This window comes from Bos mutus, chromosome 20 (genome assembly GCF_027580195.1).
Source record: "Bos mutus isolate GX-2022 chromosome 20, NWIPB_WYAK_1.1, whole genome shotgun sequence".
NCBI lineage: Eukaryota > Metazoa > Chordata > Mammalia > Artiodactyla > Bovidae > Bos > Bos mutus.
Window position 1 is genome coordinate 67,482,252 of NC_091636.1, and position 20,200 is coordinate 67,502,451.

General features: G+C 51.0%; 1 protein-coding gene across 3 annotated transcripts in view; it reads right to left on the minus strand.

Annotated features, from left to right (window-relative positions):
• The window catches only part of ICE1 (interactor of little elongation complex ELL subunit 1), a 63,940-nt gene that overhangs the window by 15,634 nt on the left and 28,106 nt on the right, over window positions 1-20,200 (minus strand). For 2 of the 3 annotated variants that reach the window (XM_070357751.1, XM_070357753.1), the window contains 4 exons: window positions 15,582-15,668; window positions 13,079-13,452; window positions 6,518-11,065; window positions 5,109-5,277 (listed from right to left, as the gene is read on the minus strand). In XM_070357751.1, coding sequence (XP_070213852.1) covers window positions 5,109-5,277; window positions 6,518-11,065; window positions 13,079-13,452; window positions 15,582-15,668 — 5,178 coding nt within the window. Of the gene's footprint in view, window positions 1-4,014; window positions 4,122-5,108; window positions 5,278-6,517; window positions 11,066-13,078; window positions 13,453-15,581; window positions 15,669-20,200 lie in introns of those variants that run through there. The other variant, XM_070357752.1, reaches the window with a different exon arrangement.

Here is a 20,200-nt window from a genome sequence, read left to right on the forward strand (position 1 = left end):
CCTGCCCCTCCCGTCCTCTCCCCCAGCCTCCAGCCAACTTTACCCTTCGGCATAGTTTCTTTAATCAAATTTGAAACCCAGCATAAGTATACACCACTATAGAGAAGAGCAATAAACTCTAAAACAAGCAGAGAAAGCAGACGCCTTGTCTCAAGAGTCCACACCCAGAACCCTGCTACTAGATGAGTGTCCTTTCAGGCCATCCCCTTGATGGATCACAGCCTCGTTGTGGCGAGGGTGCAGGGCCACCAAGATGGATGGGTCATAACGTAGACTATGGACAAACCACGGTCCACTGGACAAAGGAAGGGCAATCCACTCCAGTATTCTTACCACGAGAGTCCCGTAACCAGTATGAAAAAGCACAAAGATATGACACCGGACGATGAGTCCCCTAGGTCAGAAGGTGTCCAATATGCTACTGGGGAAAAGTGAAGGGTAATTACTGATAGTTCCAGAAAGGATGAAGGGGCTGGGCCAGCAGAAATGGCGCTCAGCTGCGGAAGCGTCTGGTGGTGAAAGGAAAGTCCGAGGCTGTAAAGAACGATATTGCATAGGAACCTGGAGTGTTAGGTCCATGAATCAAAGTAAATTGGACATGTTTAACAGGAGATGGCAAGACTGAACATGGACATCTTAGGAATCAATGAACAAAGATGTACCAGAATGGGGAAATTCAACTCAGATGACCATTATATCTACTTCTGTGGGCAAGAATCCCTTAGAAGAAATGGAGCAGCTCTCAGAGTCAACAAGAATCCGAAATGCAGTACTTTGGTGCAATCTCAAAAACTACAGAACGATCTCAGTTCATTTCTAAGGCAAACCATTCAACATCGTAGTAATCCAAGTCTATGCCCCAACCACTAATGCCAAAGAAACTGAAGTTGAACGGTTCTATGATGACCTACAAGACCTTCTAGAACTAACACCAAAGAAGATGTCCTTTCCATCACAGGGGATTGGAATGAAAAAGTAGGAAGTCAAGAGATACCTGGAGTAACAGGCAAGTTTGGCCTTGGAGTACAAAATGAAGGAGCACAAAGGCTAACAGAGTTCTGCCAAGAGAAAGCACCGGTCAGAGCAAACACCCTCTTCCAACAACATAAGAGGTGACTCTACACATGGACATCACCAGATGGTCGACACCGAAATCAGATTGATTATATTGCAGCCAAAGATGGAGAAATTCTATATGGTCAGCAAAAACAAGACCTGAAAATGACTGTGGCTCAGACCATCAGCTTTATATTGCAAAATTCAGGATCAAATTGAAGACAGCAGGGAAAACCAGCAGGCCATTCAGGTATGATCTAAATCAAATCCCTTATGATTATATAGTAGCGGTGACAAACAGATGCAAGAGATTAGATCTGGTAGACAGGAGTGCCTGAAGAACTACAGAAGGCGGTTTGGAACACTGTACAGGAGGCGGTGACCAAAACCATCCCAAAGGGAAAGAAAGAAATGCAAGAAGGCAAAGGGGTTGCCTGAGGAAGCTTTACAAACAGCTAAGTAAAGAGGAGAAGAGAAAGGCAGAGGACAAAAGGGAAAAATATACTCAACTGAATACAGACTTTCAGAGAATAGCAAGGAGAGATAAAGAGGTCATCTTTAACAAACAATGCAAAGAAGAAGAGGAAAACAACAGAATGGGAAAGACTAGAGATCTCTTCAAAAATATTAGAGATACCAACATTTCATGCAAGGATGGGTACGATAAAGAACAGAAACGGTAAGGACCTCACAGAAGCAAAAGAGATTAAGACAAGGTGGACAGAATACGCAGAGGAACTCTACAAAAAGATCTTAATGACCTGGATAACCACGATGGTGTGGTCACTGACCTAGAACCAGACATCCTGGAGCGTGAAGTCAAGTGGGCCTTAGGAAGCATTACTACTAACAAAGCTAGTGGAGGTGATGGAATTCCAGCTGAACTATTGCAAATCCTAAAAAGTGATGTGCTGTACTCAATATGTCAGCCAATTTGGAAAACTCAGCAGTGGCCACAGGACTAGAAAAGATCAGCTTTCATTCCAATCCCAAAGAAGGGCAATGCCAAACAACGGTCAAACTACCACACAACTGTGCTCATTTAGCAGGCTAGCAAGATTACCCTCAACATCCTTCAAGCTAGGCTTTACAACCAGTCTAAACAAGTCAATCCAAAAGGAAATCAGTCCTGAATATTCATTGGAAGGATTGGATGCTGAAGCTGAAAACTCCAATAATTTGGCCACCTGATGCAAAGAACTGACTCACTGGAAAAGATCCTGATGCTGGGAAAGATTGAAGGCAGGAGGAAAAGGGGACGACAGAGGATGAGACGGTTGGATGGACTCCATGGACATGAGTTTGAGCAAGCTCAAGAGTTCTTGATGGACAGGGAGGCCTGGTGTGCTGCAGTCCATGGGGTGGGAGAGTCAGACATGACTGAGTGACTGAACTGAAGTGAACTGAATGGTGAACTTTCAGAGGTACAAGCTGGGTTGAGAAAAGGCAGAGGAAACACAAATCCAATTGTCTACATTCACTGGATTCTAGAGAAATGGAATTCCAGAAAAACATCTACTTCTGCTTCACTTAGTACACTAAAGCCTTTGACTATGGGGATTGCAACAAACTGGAAAATTCTTTAAGAGATGGGAATATCAGATCACCTTATCTGCCTCCTGAGAAATATGTTATGTGGGTGAAGAAGCACCAATTTGAACCTTACATGGAACAATGGACTGGTTCACAATTGGGAAAGGGGTAGGAGAAATCTGTATAGTGTCACCATGATTATTTAAACTCTATGCAGAGTACATCATACAGAATGCCCATCTGGATTCATCACAGTATGGAGTCAACACTGCCAGGAGAAATATCAACAACCTCAGATATGCATATGATACCACTTTAGTGGCAGCAAGTAAAGAGGAACTAAAGAGCCTCTTGATGAGGGTGAAAGAGAGTGAAAAAGTTTGCTTAAAACTCAACATTCAAAAAACTAACATTGTGGCATCTGGTCCCATCACTGATGGCAAATAGATGGGGAAAAAGTGGAAACAGTGACAGACTTTATTTTCTTGGGCTTCAAAATCAGTGCAGATGGTGACCGTAGCCATGAAATTAAAAGACACCTGCTCCTAACAAACCTAGACTGTATTAAAAAGCAGAGACATCACTCAGACACAACAAAGATTAGTATCGTCAAAGCTATATTTTTTCCAATAGTCATGTATGGATGTGAGAGCTGGACCATAAAGAAGGCTGAGCACCAAAGAATTGATGCTTTCAAACCGTGGTGCTGGAGAAGACTCTTGAGAGTCCTTTGGACTGCAAGGAGATCCAACCAGTCCATCCTAAAGGAAATCAGTCCTGAATATTCAATGGAAGGACTGATGCTAAAGCTCAAGTTCCAATTCTTTGGCCACCTGATGGGAAAAAGTGACTCACTGGAAAAGACCCTGATGCTGGGAAAGACTGAAGGCAAAAGGAGAAGGGGATGACAGAGGACAAGATGATTAGATAGCATCACCAACTCAATGAACATGAATTTGAGCCAACTCCAGGCAATGGTCAAGGACAGGGAAGCCTGGTGTGCTGAAGCCCATGGGGTCCCAGAGTGTCGGACATGACCTAGCAACTGAACAATGACGATGATAAATTAATGTTTAATTTTATAAGAAACTAAGTGTTTTCAAGTGGTTATACCAGTCAACACAAATATCTGTATCCTGTTTGGCATGAAGTCATATCTTTTTCATTTTTCTCTGTTCTATTTTATCTAATGCTGCAACGTGTTTGGAAGGAGAGTAACCCAAAGCATACACTCTCTAGGCTACTTTGACGTGTTATTCGGGAAACTGCTTATCCGGTCACACTTCCTCTTGTCCCAAGACATTACAGGTTGTTCCCTCCGCCTGGAATTCTCTCCCTCGCTTCTGTCTTCACATCAAAGCTCACAAGTCACTTTGACAAAGAAAGCGTCCCAGGCCTGAGACTCGCTCAAAGCCACCTTCCACTGTACCTGTCGTTCATTCAGTAGACACTGAGTGGGAGCACACAACACGTTTTTCCAGGGAGAGGATGTAACAGGAACAAGAAAAACAAAACCGGTACTCTGACGGGATCTAGCGGAGAAGAGACAACAAAGGGAAAGGAACAGTCTGACCAGCATCTAGTGGAGAGAGAGAAACACTTCCCAAAAGAGAAACGGTTACAAAGATCCGGAAGGGAGAGTGTGCTGGGTGCATCTGAGGAAGAAACAGAGACCCAGGTGGTCCTGGCCGCCCCGCAGGGCTCTCCTCCCTGCCGCCCTCACCGGGAAACTTGCTGGGTACTCCCGTGAGGTCATGGTCATGCGTGCACCACTGCAAGGCCGTACCAATACCTGGGCCGGGTCACCATCAAAGCCTTCACACTTATGTACACCCTGTAACTATTTGCTAATAAGTCAGTGACTGAAAAAATAAAGAAAAACAAAGTGGGCAACCAACACAGCAGCCTCACGCACAAGTCTACACGCGGCAGGTTCATCCCGATTCAAAAGTCCCATAAACATTGTGGTGACACAAGGTTATCAGCCTCTGCGATCTAGATAGGATGGATGCGATACTCAGTTGCATTTCGTATCACGTTGCTATTTAAATGTTTCCCTGACGACCTGATGTAAAGAACGAGGCCCGTCTGCTCCCCATCAGCAGACTGAAGACACAGCACTGAAGGGAAAGACTCGAAGGGCAGCACTCCTCCCCACATCTCCCTGAAACTGCTCGTGAGCCTGTGACTCCACCAGTTTCTGCCATTTCCAGCCAGGAACACAGCAGAGCAGTTGCTGCGTCACAATGACTCCCTCCTCTGTGTCGACCACGTCTGACTCCAAAGCAGCTGCACAAGGAATACCACCAAGAGGCAGTGGGGAGAGGCCCTCCCACACACAGCAGGGATGTACGTGCTGACCGAGGCAAGCGTCAGTCACGTAAATCCTCCCACTGCAAACCAGGGAGATGCACAAAAGACACACAGCAGCAACTCAGCTGGAAATCCAGAGGCACGTGTAAGCAGGTAAAAGAGCAAGCCCCTGCTTCTGAGGCTAGACCGCCACCACCCACAAGTACCTTCCTTGAGCAGGCCGTAGCAGAAGAGGCGCGCCCTCTCCAGATCACCCAGCTGCCGGCAGACCCCCACGTACACCCTGCAGAGCGCGTGGATGTAATTGTGCTCCACGGACATCTTCTGACTCTTCAGCTCTGAGAGGATAGAGTGAAGCAAGCTCTCTGCTAAATGCTGAATTGGGGGGGAAAAAAAAACAAAAAGGCAATGTACATTCATATTTATCGTTAGCCTACTATGGAACAGCTACAAGTTACAAAATCAAGTCCTTGGGAAAGCTGGAAAAATAAAAGGGGCACTGTCTCGGACAGAGGCCAGCTGCCACTGCAGTAACCCCTCAGCAGGGAAGCCGGGAGGCTCTGCGGAGAAGGGGGCCCCCAGCGAGCAGACGGGCAGTTCAGCAGAGGTCAGCAGGGCACAGGGCCTATGGCTGGTCCAACTCTTGATGCTCGTCACTATTGCCACTCCAACAAGCTGCTATTTTTTGGCTTTTACTAAAATAATCTCTGTGTATGAAATCCACTCTAATTCTACTGCCATTCTTGTTTTCTGAACTGCAATACACTCTACACATTTATCCTGTTTAGATGTTAGAATACTGGGTAACAGTTTCCTTACTCAGGTAAAGAAGTACTAAATAACCTGATATACTCAATCACGTGAAAATAAACATCCTTCCAAAGTTACCTGCATTGCTCTTTATGCTTTCTGAAATGAACAATAAACATGTATACCACTGTGATTCCAGGCATATACAGACAACCAATAATGTTAATCCAGGGACACTGGAAGTCACCCACCCACTATCAACATGAACATGGAAAAGATAATAACCTAGCAAAGTCCTAAGAAACCTTGTATGCAAACCTACACACTTCTCTCTCCACCTCCTCTTGAAACTAAGCGTGTGTTCCTATTTGACTGGTGACCTGCATTAAGTGTGGGGGGCGAGGGGGAGACCCACACACTAACCCTCTCTCAAAATTCTCAAATGTGTATGTGACACTACTGACAAAAGGGCTCTATTACAGAGCAACTGATGCTCTGAGGCAAACCATTTTGAGCCATTAAACATGCCAGAACCAACAGGAACTGTGCAATTTAAGTCCTGACGGGCACCTTTTTTTCCCTTTAAAATTTTAACTCATCTAGTGAATATAGACCACCAAGTCTCCAATGTCTGACCGCTTCTCAGATGCACAAACTCCTGGCTAGAAATAGAGCACAGGTCCTGACGCTTACAGGGGTGACTGTCCATCCTGGACAATAACCTTCTATTCAGGGTCCCCCTCGCTGGCAGGAGGCAGCCTGTGTCTGGGGACAGGACCTTCTGTTCAGGGCCCCCCTCGCTGGTGGCAGGCAGCCTGGGTCGGGGGACGGGCAATCCCAGCGCTCTCTGAGTGGAGCCGCGTACCTTTTTTGTGGTGCTGAACTCATAGACAACGTCCTTCTCCTGGTCTCGCATCACCGGCTTTGTGGAGACGTTTCCCACGTACACGTGACTCCGGATGACAGGTAACAGGTCAAAGGTCGCCTCCCCGATCTTTCTCAGGGCCTCTGTGATGGCTCTGTCGGGGGACTCCGCGGTTTCTTCAGGGCTGGAGGGGGACTGCGAGGCCGGGAGAGGATGCCTGTTGTCCTCTGTGCTTGGGGCTGCAGCCTGGGGGAGGTCCGTCCAGGGGCTGCAGCCCATGCCCTCTGGGGTGGGCTCCGGCTCTGGGGACCCGTTGTCCAGGCGCAGCCTCTTGGCGCTCCTCGGTGCACTGGCAGATAGTGTCCGTTTCCCAGCCGGGTCCTGCGGAGGCCCCAGGCCGCCCACCTTGTCCTGCTTGCCATCACTGCCAGAGCTGCCCCCTGCCTTCACAAAGGCGGTGGAGCTGGAAGCGATGGCTTGGAAGCCTGCGAGGGCACCCACGGGCCCCGGCAGGCCCTTACGGTTCGCCGGAGGGCCACGTGTGAGCTGGATGTTCCCTTTGAGGATGTTGAGGGTGCGGGCCCGGGCGGACAGCTCTGGGTACATGGTGTCCAGGATCTTCACAGAGTTCTCCGGGGGCGCTGCCACCGCAGGATGGGCGGGTGCAAGTGGGGGCAGGCGGCCGGGCACTGGGAGGGCGTGCTTTGGGGTCGCTGCGCAGAACTGCAGCGGGGACGACAAGACCCTGTCCCCGGCCGGCGCAGACGACGGCGACGGGGAGGCACACAGAGGAGAGCAGGGCCCCGGCTCCTCTGGCAGCGGGGACGTCACAGGAGGCGCCGGGGGCTCGGACGACGGGGACGTTGGGCAGAGTGGGGACAGTGGAGAGGAGGGGCTGGAGCTGGAGATGAGGGGAGATGCCAGGCGGGACGTCCTCGGCGGCGTGGCGATCAGGGGGGCCAGCAGCGGGGGCAACGGGGGCCCCACCTCCTGCCGGATCTTGCTCAGCGTGTCCACGCAGCAGTCTGCGGGTGTGGACGTGTCGGCGGTGGCCAGGATGGTGTGCGTGTGACTTCTTTGGGGTCTTCCATGACCTCTGTCCCCTGAGAACGACGGAGAGACTTCGCGCTCAATGGTCTCAACACGGCCTGATGCCGGAGTCCTGACTGGCTTGTTGGACTGGTCTCTGTTTGAAACCTTTGATCGATTCTTATTTTTGCCCAGTGGCTCCAGTTTCGAGTTACAGTAAGTGTGATCGAACGGAGCAGCCTGCGACTCGAAGTTCTGATCATATATCTCGGAGCTGATCCTCACGCTGGGTTTAACGGGTCTGTTTCGCAAACGACTTTTATCAAAGTTACCACTCTGCCCGCTGCTTGAGATATCCTCCTGGGTTCCAGCCGCACTGCGGCCACATTGGGGCTCCTGAAGAGGTGAGCCGGGGCGACCAGCCTCTGGAGACCTCTCCACGGGAGGAACCAAAAGGAAACCAGCTGCCAGCTCTTCCGGATGGGTGGAAAGGGGGGCGGCCTCCGGGGTGTCACACAGGATCACCTGGCCCAGCTCCGGCATGAGCGTCACCCCGTTGATGATGGTCCAGTTGTCCCCTTTCTCAATGACTAGGTTCTGATCCTTGTTGATGAGCACATTGATGACCTCAGAGGTCACCGTGGAGATCTGACATTGGAGCCTCACCTCTCCAGGCCCCGCCCCCGGGTCAGCGTTGGGGACCGAGGGCTCTTCGGGTTCTGACTGGACCTCTTCCTGATTGCCCGCCGGCCTTACCGCGTCCACGCGGCCCTCAGGAGTGCTTTGCGTGTTTTCGCGGCCAGGTTCAGCACAGGTGGGAGACCCGCCCTGAGTGTGTGCGCTGGCCCTCGGCGTGGGTGAGGCGGTGATGGCTGTGTCCAGAGGTGGAAGTTGCTGCTGGAGGTGCTCTGCCGTCGCGCTCTCAGGCCCTCTGAAGAGGAGCAGCCCCGCGGCCTCCTCCGCCTCGCTGTCCTCCTGGCTGGCCTGCAGCTCCTGCCCAAGCCTGGTGAGCACCTCGGACAGCGTCTCCAGGGAGCAGCGAGGGAGCTGACCCCGCAAAGGACAGTCGTCTTCCTCCGACTCCACCCACTCTTCAGAGGTCTCCAGTGCTTCCTCTTCACAGAGCTGACTTCCATACCCTTCTCCTGATGGTCCACTGGGCTTCAATTCCTCTTTCATTCCTCTATTCAGTGTTCCTTTGCTAGAACATTCTGAAACGGAGTCCGCTGAACTATAATCTCTCAGCTGACAGCTTTCAAGAAACATGACGACCTCGGACGTGGACAGTCTGTCCATCTCAGACAGCGTGCTGATGTTGAAGTCCTGCAGAGCTGAGGTCAGGGAGCCCACCTCGATGGAAGGCCCAGCCTCTGCAGGCCCTGCACCCCACCCGCGGGCCCTGGGGGCGCTGTGCAGGTCCGGCTCCGGAGCGGGGTCGGGCTCGGGCTCCCCCTCGCTGCTGCTGGGCGCCTCGCTCTCCTCCACCTCGGTGTCGCCTCCGCCTGCCTCCCGGATGCCGCTGTAACAGCACGGGGCAGGGCGTGGAGATGCGGTCTCGGCAGCACCCAGGCCTTCAAGAGGCGCGCAGCCAGGACTCTCAGACTCCAGGAGCAGGCGTTCCTTCAGGCCACGCTGTAGGGCAGGTGGGGCCTGTGAAACCGCCAGAGCCGCCCCAGGGCACCTGACTGCGTCTCCAGCAGGAAAACCTCTGGAGAGAGTCAGGTCCGTGTCTGGACATTTATCCACATCCAAGCTGGCCGTGTCCACGCCTGTGGCCAGGAGACCAGGGCTCTGCTTCTGCGCCTCTTCCTGCACCGCGGCGCCTGTCACAGCATCCCGGTTTGGGACCGGGATGTTCTCAGAAAAGAATGAGGATTTACAGTCTGTAGGATGATGGGAATTTTCTACTGGGAAAGAACCACTTGGAGCATCAAAATCTAACCTTCCCCAGGAGGCGGGGGCTCCTGAGGCAGGGCTCCGGGCGCTGCTCTTCGTGTCCCCCCTCTCCCCGCCATGCTGCGCTCCACACGCCAGCCAGCTGGCCCGGGCGTCTGGGGGCTCTGGGCGGGCAGGCTGCGCGGGGCCAGGCCGCGCCTGCCTGGTGATCACTGATACTTGATTGGGCAGCACGGACGTGGGGGCCCGGGGAGCAGCGGGACCACGGTCCTCACTGGTGAACACGGACGCCGATCCGCCGCCCTCTGAGGACCATACGGCCCGGGGCCTCGCCTCACTGCCCCGCCGCAAGAGGTCACTGTGGTGCCAGGAAGCGCTCCTGCCAAAGCCGAAGCCGCTCCTGACCAAGCTGGACACAGGCCCCGGCGACGCTCTGAAACCTGTCCGAGCCGGCTCGAGCTCCACTCTCAGTGCCTGCCCAGCAGCCAGCCCAATGCCAGCGGCTCCTGGGAACGCTGAGCGCGGGGGGAACAATGAGCGTGAAGGGAACTGAGGCTGCGGGAGCAAGCGGGCATCACTCAAGTCCTTCACAAAGGCTGCGCATCCCAGCAGGCCGCTCCTCTGACCAAAAGGATCGGACGTGCCCGACGTGCTCAGAGTCGGGAAGCTGCTCTCGAGACGGGCCCCTCCTGAGGAGCACCCCGGGGGCTCGGGGGGCACCTCCACCGCAGTCACCCCGGCAGCGGGCGCGGTCTGCTCTGAGCCACAAGGGCGGGGAGGGCCAACTGCAGGGGGAATGGCGGGACCACCGCCATCCTCCAGCCCCGAGGGAGACGGGGGGTGGCCACAGCAAGGGGAGGCGCCTGAGGCCGAGGAGCAAGACCAGGCATCTCCCAGGCTGAGCCCCGTGGTTCCTGGGGTGGGGGGCCCTTCTGAAACACACCCCTGCGTGGCTCCTCTTTCCTTCTCCAAGGCTCTAGGCTGTCCCTGGAAATGACCAGAGGCTGACTGCCGCCCCGATTCAGAAGCAGTTCCATCAATGAGTGTCCACCTGGCCAGCTCTAACTTGGGTGATTCGATCCATGGGGACAGCAGGGTCTTCCCATCAGGTGCCCTGGGCTCCCTGAGCGGCTGCAGTCCCAGGGGAGGGGGACGCGGGTCTGACCGACCATGAGCCGTGCCCTCCTCTCGAGCTAGGCCGCCCAACAGCGTCTCAGCAGGCTCGCCGCCCGGGGCTCTGGGACGTGTCCACACTGTGGGCACCAACCTGTCCTTCTGTCCGACCTCTCTGTGTGTGCCCAGCTTGTCCACAACGCCCTTCTCTCTCCCACTCCCGAGCTCAGAGGACACGGTCCAGAGCTGCTCCCGAGCAAAGGCGAATGAAGCTGCGGGCTCCCGCAGGTTTGCTGCGAAGGTGCCAAAGCCGAGCGTGGTCCCTGCACTGAGAGCCAGGGTGGCCTCGTGGGTGTGGGGCTGCTCCTCCCAGGCTCCAGCTCCTTTCTTCTCTCCAGATAAGCCACAGCGGTCCTGGGCCTCAGGCGGATCTTCTTTGGACACAGGCTCCGAGTTCCTACATGGGGCTGACTCATAATCGCTGGAGTTGGCACCCTCTCCAAAGGGTTCCTTAAAAACAAAGGAATTGTATCCATCAGTTAAATACCACTTAAACCAACTACACAGTTACTGATTCAATGCACTGGACACGGACACGCTCTGGAAGCGTCTGAGAAAGGCAGGCCACCCTAGGCGCCCCATGGGTAGGTGGGCGGGGGTCGGGGAGCCAGGGCCCTCCCCCTCTCTCCTCAGAGAAACCCCCCAGCGCTCCACACACGCTCACTGCTGCTCCCCAAGAGGCGTCCAGGTGCTGCTGCACTCGCAGCTGAGGGCTTGCTCTGTCCTGACTGTGAACCGTCCTCAACTCAGAAGACCCACTGCAGGCAGCCGCCCAGCTGTCCTCTCAACCTCCACTCGCCCCTCCCGGTCCCCCCAGCCCGACCCGTGCTCAAGGGGCTGCCCTGTGAGCCCCTCTGCCCATACCTCTCACCGAGGCCGCACCCCAGCTGCAGTTATCCCCGGACCCTTCAAGTTCCCCTCCGTGTACGGACTACTCCCCTTCCCCATGGCCCGTGACCTTCATGTCTGCTCTAAAAGCCCTCCTCGACTCCCAACCAGCCCCTCTCTTCCGGAGACCTTCCGTGACACCGCCGGCCCCAGGCCCCCGCTGCCCCCCGGCACCCCCAGGGAAGGCCTGCCCACCCCTAAGGTGGACCATTTCCCACCCAGAGAGGCTCTTCTCTGTGTTGTCTCCAGCATCCCTGGCCGACCCCTCCTCTCACAGCCACACTGCAAATCTCACCAGGCTCGCTGCTCTCTCAGCCTGGAGACCTTTTCCAAACCAGTGTCTATCAGTTAACTCCAGTGCGGCTACTGGGTCCAGGGGTCAAGAACGCAGGACACTGGTGATCCCAAGATTCCAGTCAACGGTCCTGCCTCTCCCCGGAGTCTCCCACTTTCTTCCCATCCCCACCGCAACTCAACGGAAACTCTCACGTGGAACCCGACCTTTAGGTCCACTTCTCTGGACCCACTGACAGCTCCCCATGCTGTCAGGAGAAAATGCCAAGCCCTGAAGACTCACATGGGCTTGGGTCTGGTCTGGGTGCACGCTCCCCGTGTCCAGAGTGCCACACCTCTGTAAACAGCACCAGACACCCGGCACCTCCTCCACGGCCGGCCAGACGCCAGCATCCGGGGGCCTCTCCCACTAGGTGTACGCCGGCCTTCCACCAGGGTGAGCCCCTAACCCAGCCCCCGGCAACGCAGACGCCACCACGGCGCCCTCATGGGCGAGCACCCAGGACCCAAGCAAGAGTGACCAGGTCCTGTCACCTCTGTGCCCGCAGTGTCCAGCATCATGTCCAGAACATAACAGATATGCATTACGGTTCCTAAATGAAGTGATTCAAAGGAGCCATTAATTTCTTTCTTCCTTAAGTCAAAAAGCATGCAAATCTGCTCTGTCAAGACTAACTTCCCCTATATGTAATTTGGTTCTGTGTTTTCCAAGTCTCCTAGTAAGTGTGTTGTGAAGTGAAAGTTGCTAATTTGTGTCCAACTCTTTGTGACCCCTATCATTTTCACAATTTAAACAATAAAAAGGAAAGAGAAAAAAAAGACTAACTTCCTAAGAAATTACATAAACCATTCTGCAAATATACAGAGATGATGAATTCATTGCATGAAGGTGGAGAATGCAGCAACCTAAGTTAACAGGCGTGCATGCCATACACGGACCTTCTGTCTCTGAAACACTCCAGGCAAACACCTGTGTAACTCACTCATTCCATCCCTGTTACGTGTCTAAAGATAAGAGTAAACAACTAAGACACAGTCCTCCACAGGAGACTTAAAACACACTGCAGATGAAGACAGTAACAATGCACCCCCAGCACACAACGAAGGCCACGACATGTGCGCACGTGTGTGTGCGCTTGTGTGAGTACAAGATACGGACCCCGGGGCAGTGGCGTGCCTCACGAACTCCCGGCTTCCTCCCTGACACTATGCGGAACGCGCTCACACGTCAGGGTGGACAAGGTGGCCACCTGGGGAGGCCAGTGCAAAGTGTCCACTCACAGGTGCAAACAGAGAGGGTGAGACACCCAGGTGAGGCGGCGATGCCAGCGGCGGGGAGGGCACTGGGGACAGCAGAGGCGGGGGCAGCCTGAAGAAGTCGACCGCAGCCTGGAGGTCCTCGTCGAAACCAGGGCCCTGAGCCTCGCTCCTCCACGCCACAGCCTTGGGACTCGTGTCCTCTTGAGAGAGGCCGTTGTCGCGACCTGCTGCTCCACCCACATCCTCACAGGCAGAGAAGTCACCCTCAATCTCCATGGACAGTTCTGCCAGGCACGTCTGCACTGCTGAGGTGCGGATGGGACTGCCACCTGCTGCAGGGGGCACCCCATCTTCCCCGAACTCTATGGATCTGCAGTATTCTCGGGCAGGTTTTTCTGCAAGGGGAAAAAAGTGAATATCAAATTATTTACAGTTATCAATTAAAAAAAAAAACCACCTATTTTAACACTTCAAAATGCTTGTATTAAATCCAAGTAGAAACATTTTTAAAAGCCAACAATCCCTTCCTAAAGAATATCCTATAAAACTTAAACACATTCCACAAAGTACGCTTCCCTCAACAAGTAAACGAGAAGACGGCCGGGGGAAAGGGTGAGATGCCTTTGTCCACGGGCAGCAGGGTATGCCTGCCAAAGCTTCCGTCCGTGGCCAAGGTGACAGGCCTCGATGACACACTCGTTCTCTTGGGAAGTCAGCAGTATTGGGGAGAAACAGCCTTCTGCCACAAGGCGACAAGAAACAAATTTCTCCTTCTAAAATCAACTTATACCAGGCCTACTCCATGTAGGGCTTCCCTTGTGGCTCAGCTGGTAAAGATCTGCCTACAATGCAGGAGACCTGGGTTCAATCCCTGAGTTGGGAAGATCCCCTGGAGAAAGGAAAGGCTACCCACTCCAGTATTCTGGCCTGGAGAATTCCATGGACTGTATAGTCGATGGGGTCACAAAGAGTCGGACACAACTGAGCAACTCTCACCTCCACCCCATGAAAGTATTTGTACAATACTCTAAGGAACCTGACTACGTCACAGAAATACTTTGCACTGTAACACAACTGAAAGCTACTATGAAATGCCGGTTCTCTTTGGGTTTTGATTTTGGTGAACAACAGCAATGCTAATTGTTAGTAAAAATACTGTGTCCTGGCAATTAACTGGAAACAACCACTTGTCATATTTGAAAGCTATAAAAATATATGAAAGCTACAAAAACACCTTTCGTAGAAGGCCTCAGGGCTCCCTGGAGCAGTGGCTGATTACAGGGCTGGGGAGGGAAAAAGACAAGCTGAGCCCGAGACAGTTTGCAGAACCAGATGTAAAGACGGACATGCCTAAGAGGCCCAGATGGTCCCAGTGACTGCACCTGGGGCAACCTGAGCGGTAAGATGACTAGTGAAAGTACCGGATTATGATGCACAGAATAAAACAAGTGTCTATGAGACCACACTGACAGAAGTGAATGCAAAGTGAATGAATGAGTGAGTGGAGAAAAATGACAGTTCTTCCTTACAGAAGAATTGCAGTTAATACCTTTAGGAAAACAAGGGAATTGCAAAAGCCACTATTTGACAAAGTAGTAATCGCAGCCTACAAGATGTACCAGCAGAGCTAAAATCAGTGGGCCAGGGCTAGAGAGAAACAGATATGTGCCATGTCACAGCGCCTCCCTCGGGGTGGTCACTGAGTCAAGAAGCAACAGCAGTTTCACAGGAGGAACCGGGCCGACATCACCTTCCACAGAGATCAAGGTTAACAGCCCCCAGGACAAGGCCGACCACACGCTCTCTCCCCAGCACACACTAGGAGCTCTAGTGGAAAATACACAGCCTCACTCTAATACAAGAAAACATGCCACAACCCACAGGGTTTCTACCCAATGATCTGTACTCTCCAAAAGGGTCAGGAGACAAGGAAAGATCCGTAACTGCCAGAGCAGGGGCAACTAAAGGCAGAAAAAAATGAGAGTGGAAGCATGAGTCGCTCAGTCATGGTCCAGCTCTTTGCAACCCCATGGACTGGGGCCCGCCAGGCTCCTCTGTCCATGGAATTCTCCAGGCAAGAATTCTGGAGTGCATAGCCAATCCCTTCTCCTGGGGATGTTCCTGACCCAGGGATCGAACCCAGGTCTCCCACATTGCAGACAGATTCCTTACCATCTGAGCCACCAGAATTAAAGGAATCCAGGGAAGGTGACATGGGCAGGGAAACGGTGAAACCCCGTCTCCACCTGCACCAGCCACACACACTCCCTCTACGAGTCCTTCTGGTTTCCCAGTGGATGTTCCCTGATGAAGCAGCTATTACAAAATTCAAAACCAGACGCATTCAACGAGACTAGAAATCATGCTGGAAGGAACAGGGTTTTGGATGATGGCAAGCGCCCATCTCAGTTTATTTCACTCTTTCAATGAGAGATTCGAGAAATTAAAAACTAAAGACGTACAACGTCCACAGTAAACACCGCTGCTGCTGTATGAAATGAAGCTCTGGAAGCTTCCCCCTCACCTGGGATGTATCTGCCAGCCTCACCCGGGAGTCTGTGTGTGGTGTTGATGCACAGCCAGAGCTCCTTCAGAAGCAGTTTTACCTTCCCTGTGGAAGAGAGGCAAGTGTTAGTCATGTCATTTGGCTCATTCAGCCCAAGGCCAAAACACACTCCTGGGAAATCGGGATTTATCAGGGAATTAGAAAACTAGGTAACTTAAACCCCCTTCCCTTCCTTCCATCACTGAACACAATTCAGCTGGCTACTAATGTGAAAGCATGTTGACTGAAGGCTGAACACAAGCCTGGGTTTTGCTTGGAGGGTGCGGAGCACACAGGGCAGGACTCAGAAAACCCAGCGTGCTTGTTGGGAAAGGTCTTCACCTCCATTATGCACGCACATGACAAACAAATCTCTGGTCTCTGCATTTTCCACAGACAGTGACGTGACTGGGGAGCGCAGGGAGGAAGCCCAGCTAGAGGGACCGGTATAGATCACCGCTCCACAGATTCTACACAGAAGAAACAGTATCAGCTCAGTTCCATGAGGTCATCAGAAATGCCACCAGAGGTGACCAGGCGGTAGTTAACTTAGGGGCTTCGTGGGTCTTGGGAAATTCTTTTATGGCCTTAAGGGGAAATGAGAGGAGATCAACGTGCGGGTATAGACATATGGAGAGGGAGAGAGAGTCACCCACGTGAGCAGACACACAGAAGGAAGCATCTACGTCTATATAAGCAAAGTGAGAGCTTTGTAATTTTTGAAAATTTTTTTCAAATGGGTCTGAATTTCTAAAGTGGTTAAGAATCACTGGTTCAAGTTGAAAGGCAAAGGACAATTGTAACTAAATGAAAGTCATATAACATTAAGAATATCACACTGTGGTTTTAAAGTAAATTTAACATTAAAAATACAAATTCCTCAAAATGTTCCAAGCAAAAAACATTCATCAAAATATAAATATGAATAGTTTGTGTCAAATACATATAAAAAGACAAGCCACATTACTTAATATTTAACTGAAAATAATTATTAAGTACCTGGTAATTTCAAGTCACCTCAAAATTCTGTTGTAGCTCACTTGAGGTTATTAAACAGAATCATGTCTTGAAAACACTGAAATCTTTAATCCAGTTCTAGAGAAGTTAAAAAGATCAATCTTCTAAACTAAAATATCTCCAAGGAATCACAAATTTTGGAACAGGACAGCCCTATTTAATGGCAAACTACATCTATAGTAGAATTCCATAATGAATAAATTAATTCCACAGAAAAAGGACCAGGACAAACGGGGCAAATGTACAGAACTTGGGAAATGTGGGCATTTCCAGCCTCTCCTGACCCACATTAGCCAGTCGCTGGTGAGGTGCATCCATATTCAAGTTGCAAAGTTCTATAATCAAGTAGTTTATCTACACTGTAGTTAACCCACCCAAAGCCTGCTTCCAAATACCATGACACCCTTTGCTTAAATGACCTGACCAGGATCTCTGCTTATTACAAATACCCAAAGCAGCAAACAAGGAACCTGAAAAAAAATACACAAGAAAGTTCCTTCTCTGTTCTTACAGAGGCTATTAACCAGAGCTATGCCTATTCCAGCTAAGCGCCTTCATTACTTCCAGTCTGACACGAGAACTATCCGATACCAGCAAGCAGAAAACAGCCTACATCCTGGCACTTTCGGGACTTGGTCTGAAAACCTTTCGGCTGAACCACACGCCTTCCCCTGACCCTGTGACAGACGCCTCCTTTATCAAACGCCAGGCGTCTCCGAGGACAGCGTTTCTAGACTTGCCTACTCCACTGACTTGTCAGTGTCCACATGAATGGCACGCATCCTTAATCACAACAACCTTGTAACTATATTTCAGTATCTGTGCTAGCATGACCCTGGCTCAGGATTAAATTGTTATTACGGGTCTATTGCTTCTGATAAGCCTTCCCCATCCAGTCTTAAGAATATATATTTATACATACATGGGGGTAAAATTCCCATCTCTATGCCTTCACTGTTTACATCCAGGAACACAGCATTTGTGTGCATGTTCAGTGGTTTTAAAGCTGTCTTCACAGAGGCAGGCATGCTGCCTTCAGGTACTTCCCTGGGCGTCAAACCGATCTGCGGCCACCTGAGAACGGACTGTTCTTATGCCATCTGTTCTGACAGACTAGTGAAGACCCACCGTGCGTCCTCACTGTAAGCACCAGCGCTCGCCCGAGCTCCAACACTGCTATCTTCCTTTCTCCACCTCGTCAGTGCCCTCATTTCCAATGACAGCAATCTGACAGCTCCTGCGCTGTGAGTCCACTCGGGCGCATGGCTCAGGTCCCCAGCAGACACAGAAGGGTGGAGGAGCAGGCTCGCCTCGTCTCTGATGCAACGACTAGGCTCTCAGTGCTTCACATTTCTCAAGTGCGAAGTGCTTTTTCCTATTATTATCTCGTCTTTTTTTTTAATGAGGAATGGATGCTGAATTGAGATGACCCTATCATGTCCCTCTTAACCAGCTGTTGTGGTAGTCCTGAGATAAATCCTCAGTCATACTTTGTCCGTATTCTATATTACTAACAGATGTGAGTTCTTACAGTTTTAGTATTTTCACAGCTTCACTGCTAAGTGACAGTTCTGAGTGCTGAAGACACGTGTGCGCATTTTCACGCACACAGTTAGTTTTGGCACACGGTTCTGCTAGTCAGAAGAACAAGACAGGAGCAGTCCTAAAGCAAAAACAATAATAAAGACATCAGGTTTTCACTGAAGATCTGCTCACCTGCAAGCCATCCAGAGCTTCCATAGTATTATCTTTAATTTTTAACTTTCTTACGAGTTATTTCTCTGTTCAGGATATTCCAACAACTGCTCTATGTCAATCTGAGTGTGTTTTCCTACAAAACAGTCCATTTTACAAACATGATAAAATCTGAAATTTGTGAATTCAGAAATTCTCAAGATGTAGTTTGACAGCTTCCTCAGTCCTGGTGCTATGAAGCTTTTCTGCCTTCCTTTCTTGGTCAGCTTCACCAGCACTGCAGAGACCCAGCTGTTCATTTCAACGGCCCTAAGTTAACTGCTCTGTTTCCTATTTCATTCATTTATGTTTCCTTCTTCATCAGTTCCTTCCTCCTATTTTCCTTGGGTTTCTGTTGTATTTTGCTACCTTCTTAAGTCATTCATTTTCTGGAATTCTTGCTTCATTTACGGTAATTCCTGCGTCCTAGCATGGCTTACCAGGTACTGCTAGCGGTAAAGAATTTACCTGTGAATGTAGGAGACCTAAAGAGACTCTGGGTTCGATCCCTGTCTTAGGAAGATCCCCTGAAAAAGGGCAAGCCAACCCACTCCAGTATTCCTGCCTGGAGAATTCCACAGACAGAGGAGCCTGGCGAGCTACAGTCCATGGGGTCACAAGGAGTTGTATGTGACCGAAGCCACTTGGCACACAGGGTGTGTCTCCGGGACCCTTCCTCCGAGGCTGCCCTGTGTCTATCCTCACATATCCTCACAACATCGCTTACAACCATGGATCACTCACTGAATACTGGCAATATCTCAAAGATTTTAATAAATGCTGCCTTGCCACTGCTGCTAAGTCACTTCAGTTGTGTCTGACTCTGTGCGACCCCATAAACGGCAGCCCACCAGGCTCCCCCGTCCCTGGGATTCTCCAGGCAAGAATACTGGAGTGGGTTGCCATTTCCTTCTCTAGTGCATGAAAATGAGAAGTGAAAGTGAAGTCGTTCAGTCGTGTCCCACTCTTCGAGACCCCATGGACTGCAGCCCACCAGGCTCCTCCGTCCATGGGATTTTCCAGGCAAGAGTACTGGAGTGGAGTGCCATTGCCTTCTCCAAAATGCTGCCTTATTTTTGTTAATTTCCAAAACTGCTTAGTATTTCAGCTTTTATCTTTTCTGTTATCCAAGAGCAGTTTATTATGTGTGTTCGGTTACCAGTTTTTCAGGAAGGAGGTAGGAGAGGTTTTTATTAATATCTTTTGAAATATCTATAACCTAATCTCAGATTGCAGCTTTTTATTTAGTAGTCAGCTTTTAGGCATGTTTGACAAGTAGTTCACAGAATCCCCGGGCTTTGAGAGTCAATGTAAATCACCCATCCTGCAGTCATTATTCCCATTCCATCTCCCATTTGTTTGCTTTTACTCTCTGTTTCTAACAAACACACTGAAGTCTTTCGTGAAGTCAGATGTGGCTCTTTCCCCTAGAATGCCCAGGCACTTCACCTAGTGCACTTTTATGCCTGAAGGTCACAAGAGCAGGATCTTCTTGATGAACTGTACTGCTGACCATTCTAAACAGTTCCTTTTAATCCAGGCAAATTCATTCCTAGGCGTGAATTATTCTTTTGCATTATACAGTTGGTTTAATTGCTAAGTCATGTCCAACTCTTGTGACCCCATAGTGCCAGGCTCCTGTGTCCATGGGATTCTCCAGGCAAGAATACTGGAGTGGGTTGCCATTTCCTCCTCCAGGGGATCTTCCCAACCCAGGGATCGAACCCAGGACCCCTGCATTGCAGGCAGATTCTTTACCAACTGAAATACAAGGGAAGCCCTTTGTGTTATATGACTGCTTTCAAGTTAGAATTTGCTTGAACTGCAATTTCTATATCCATCCCCCT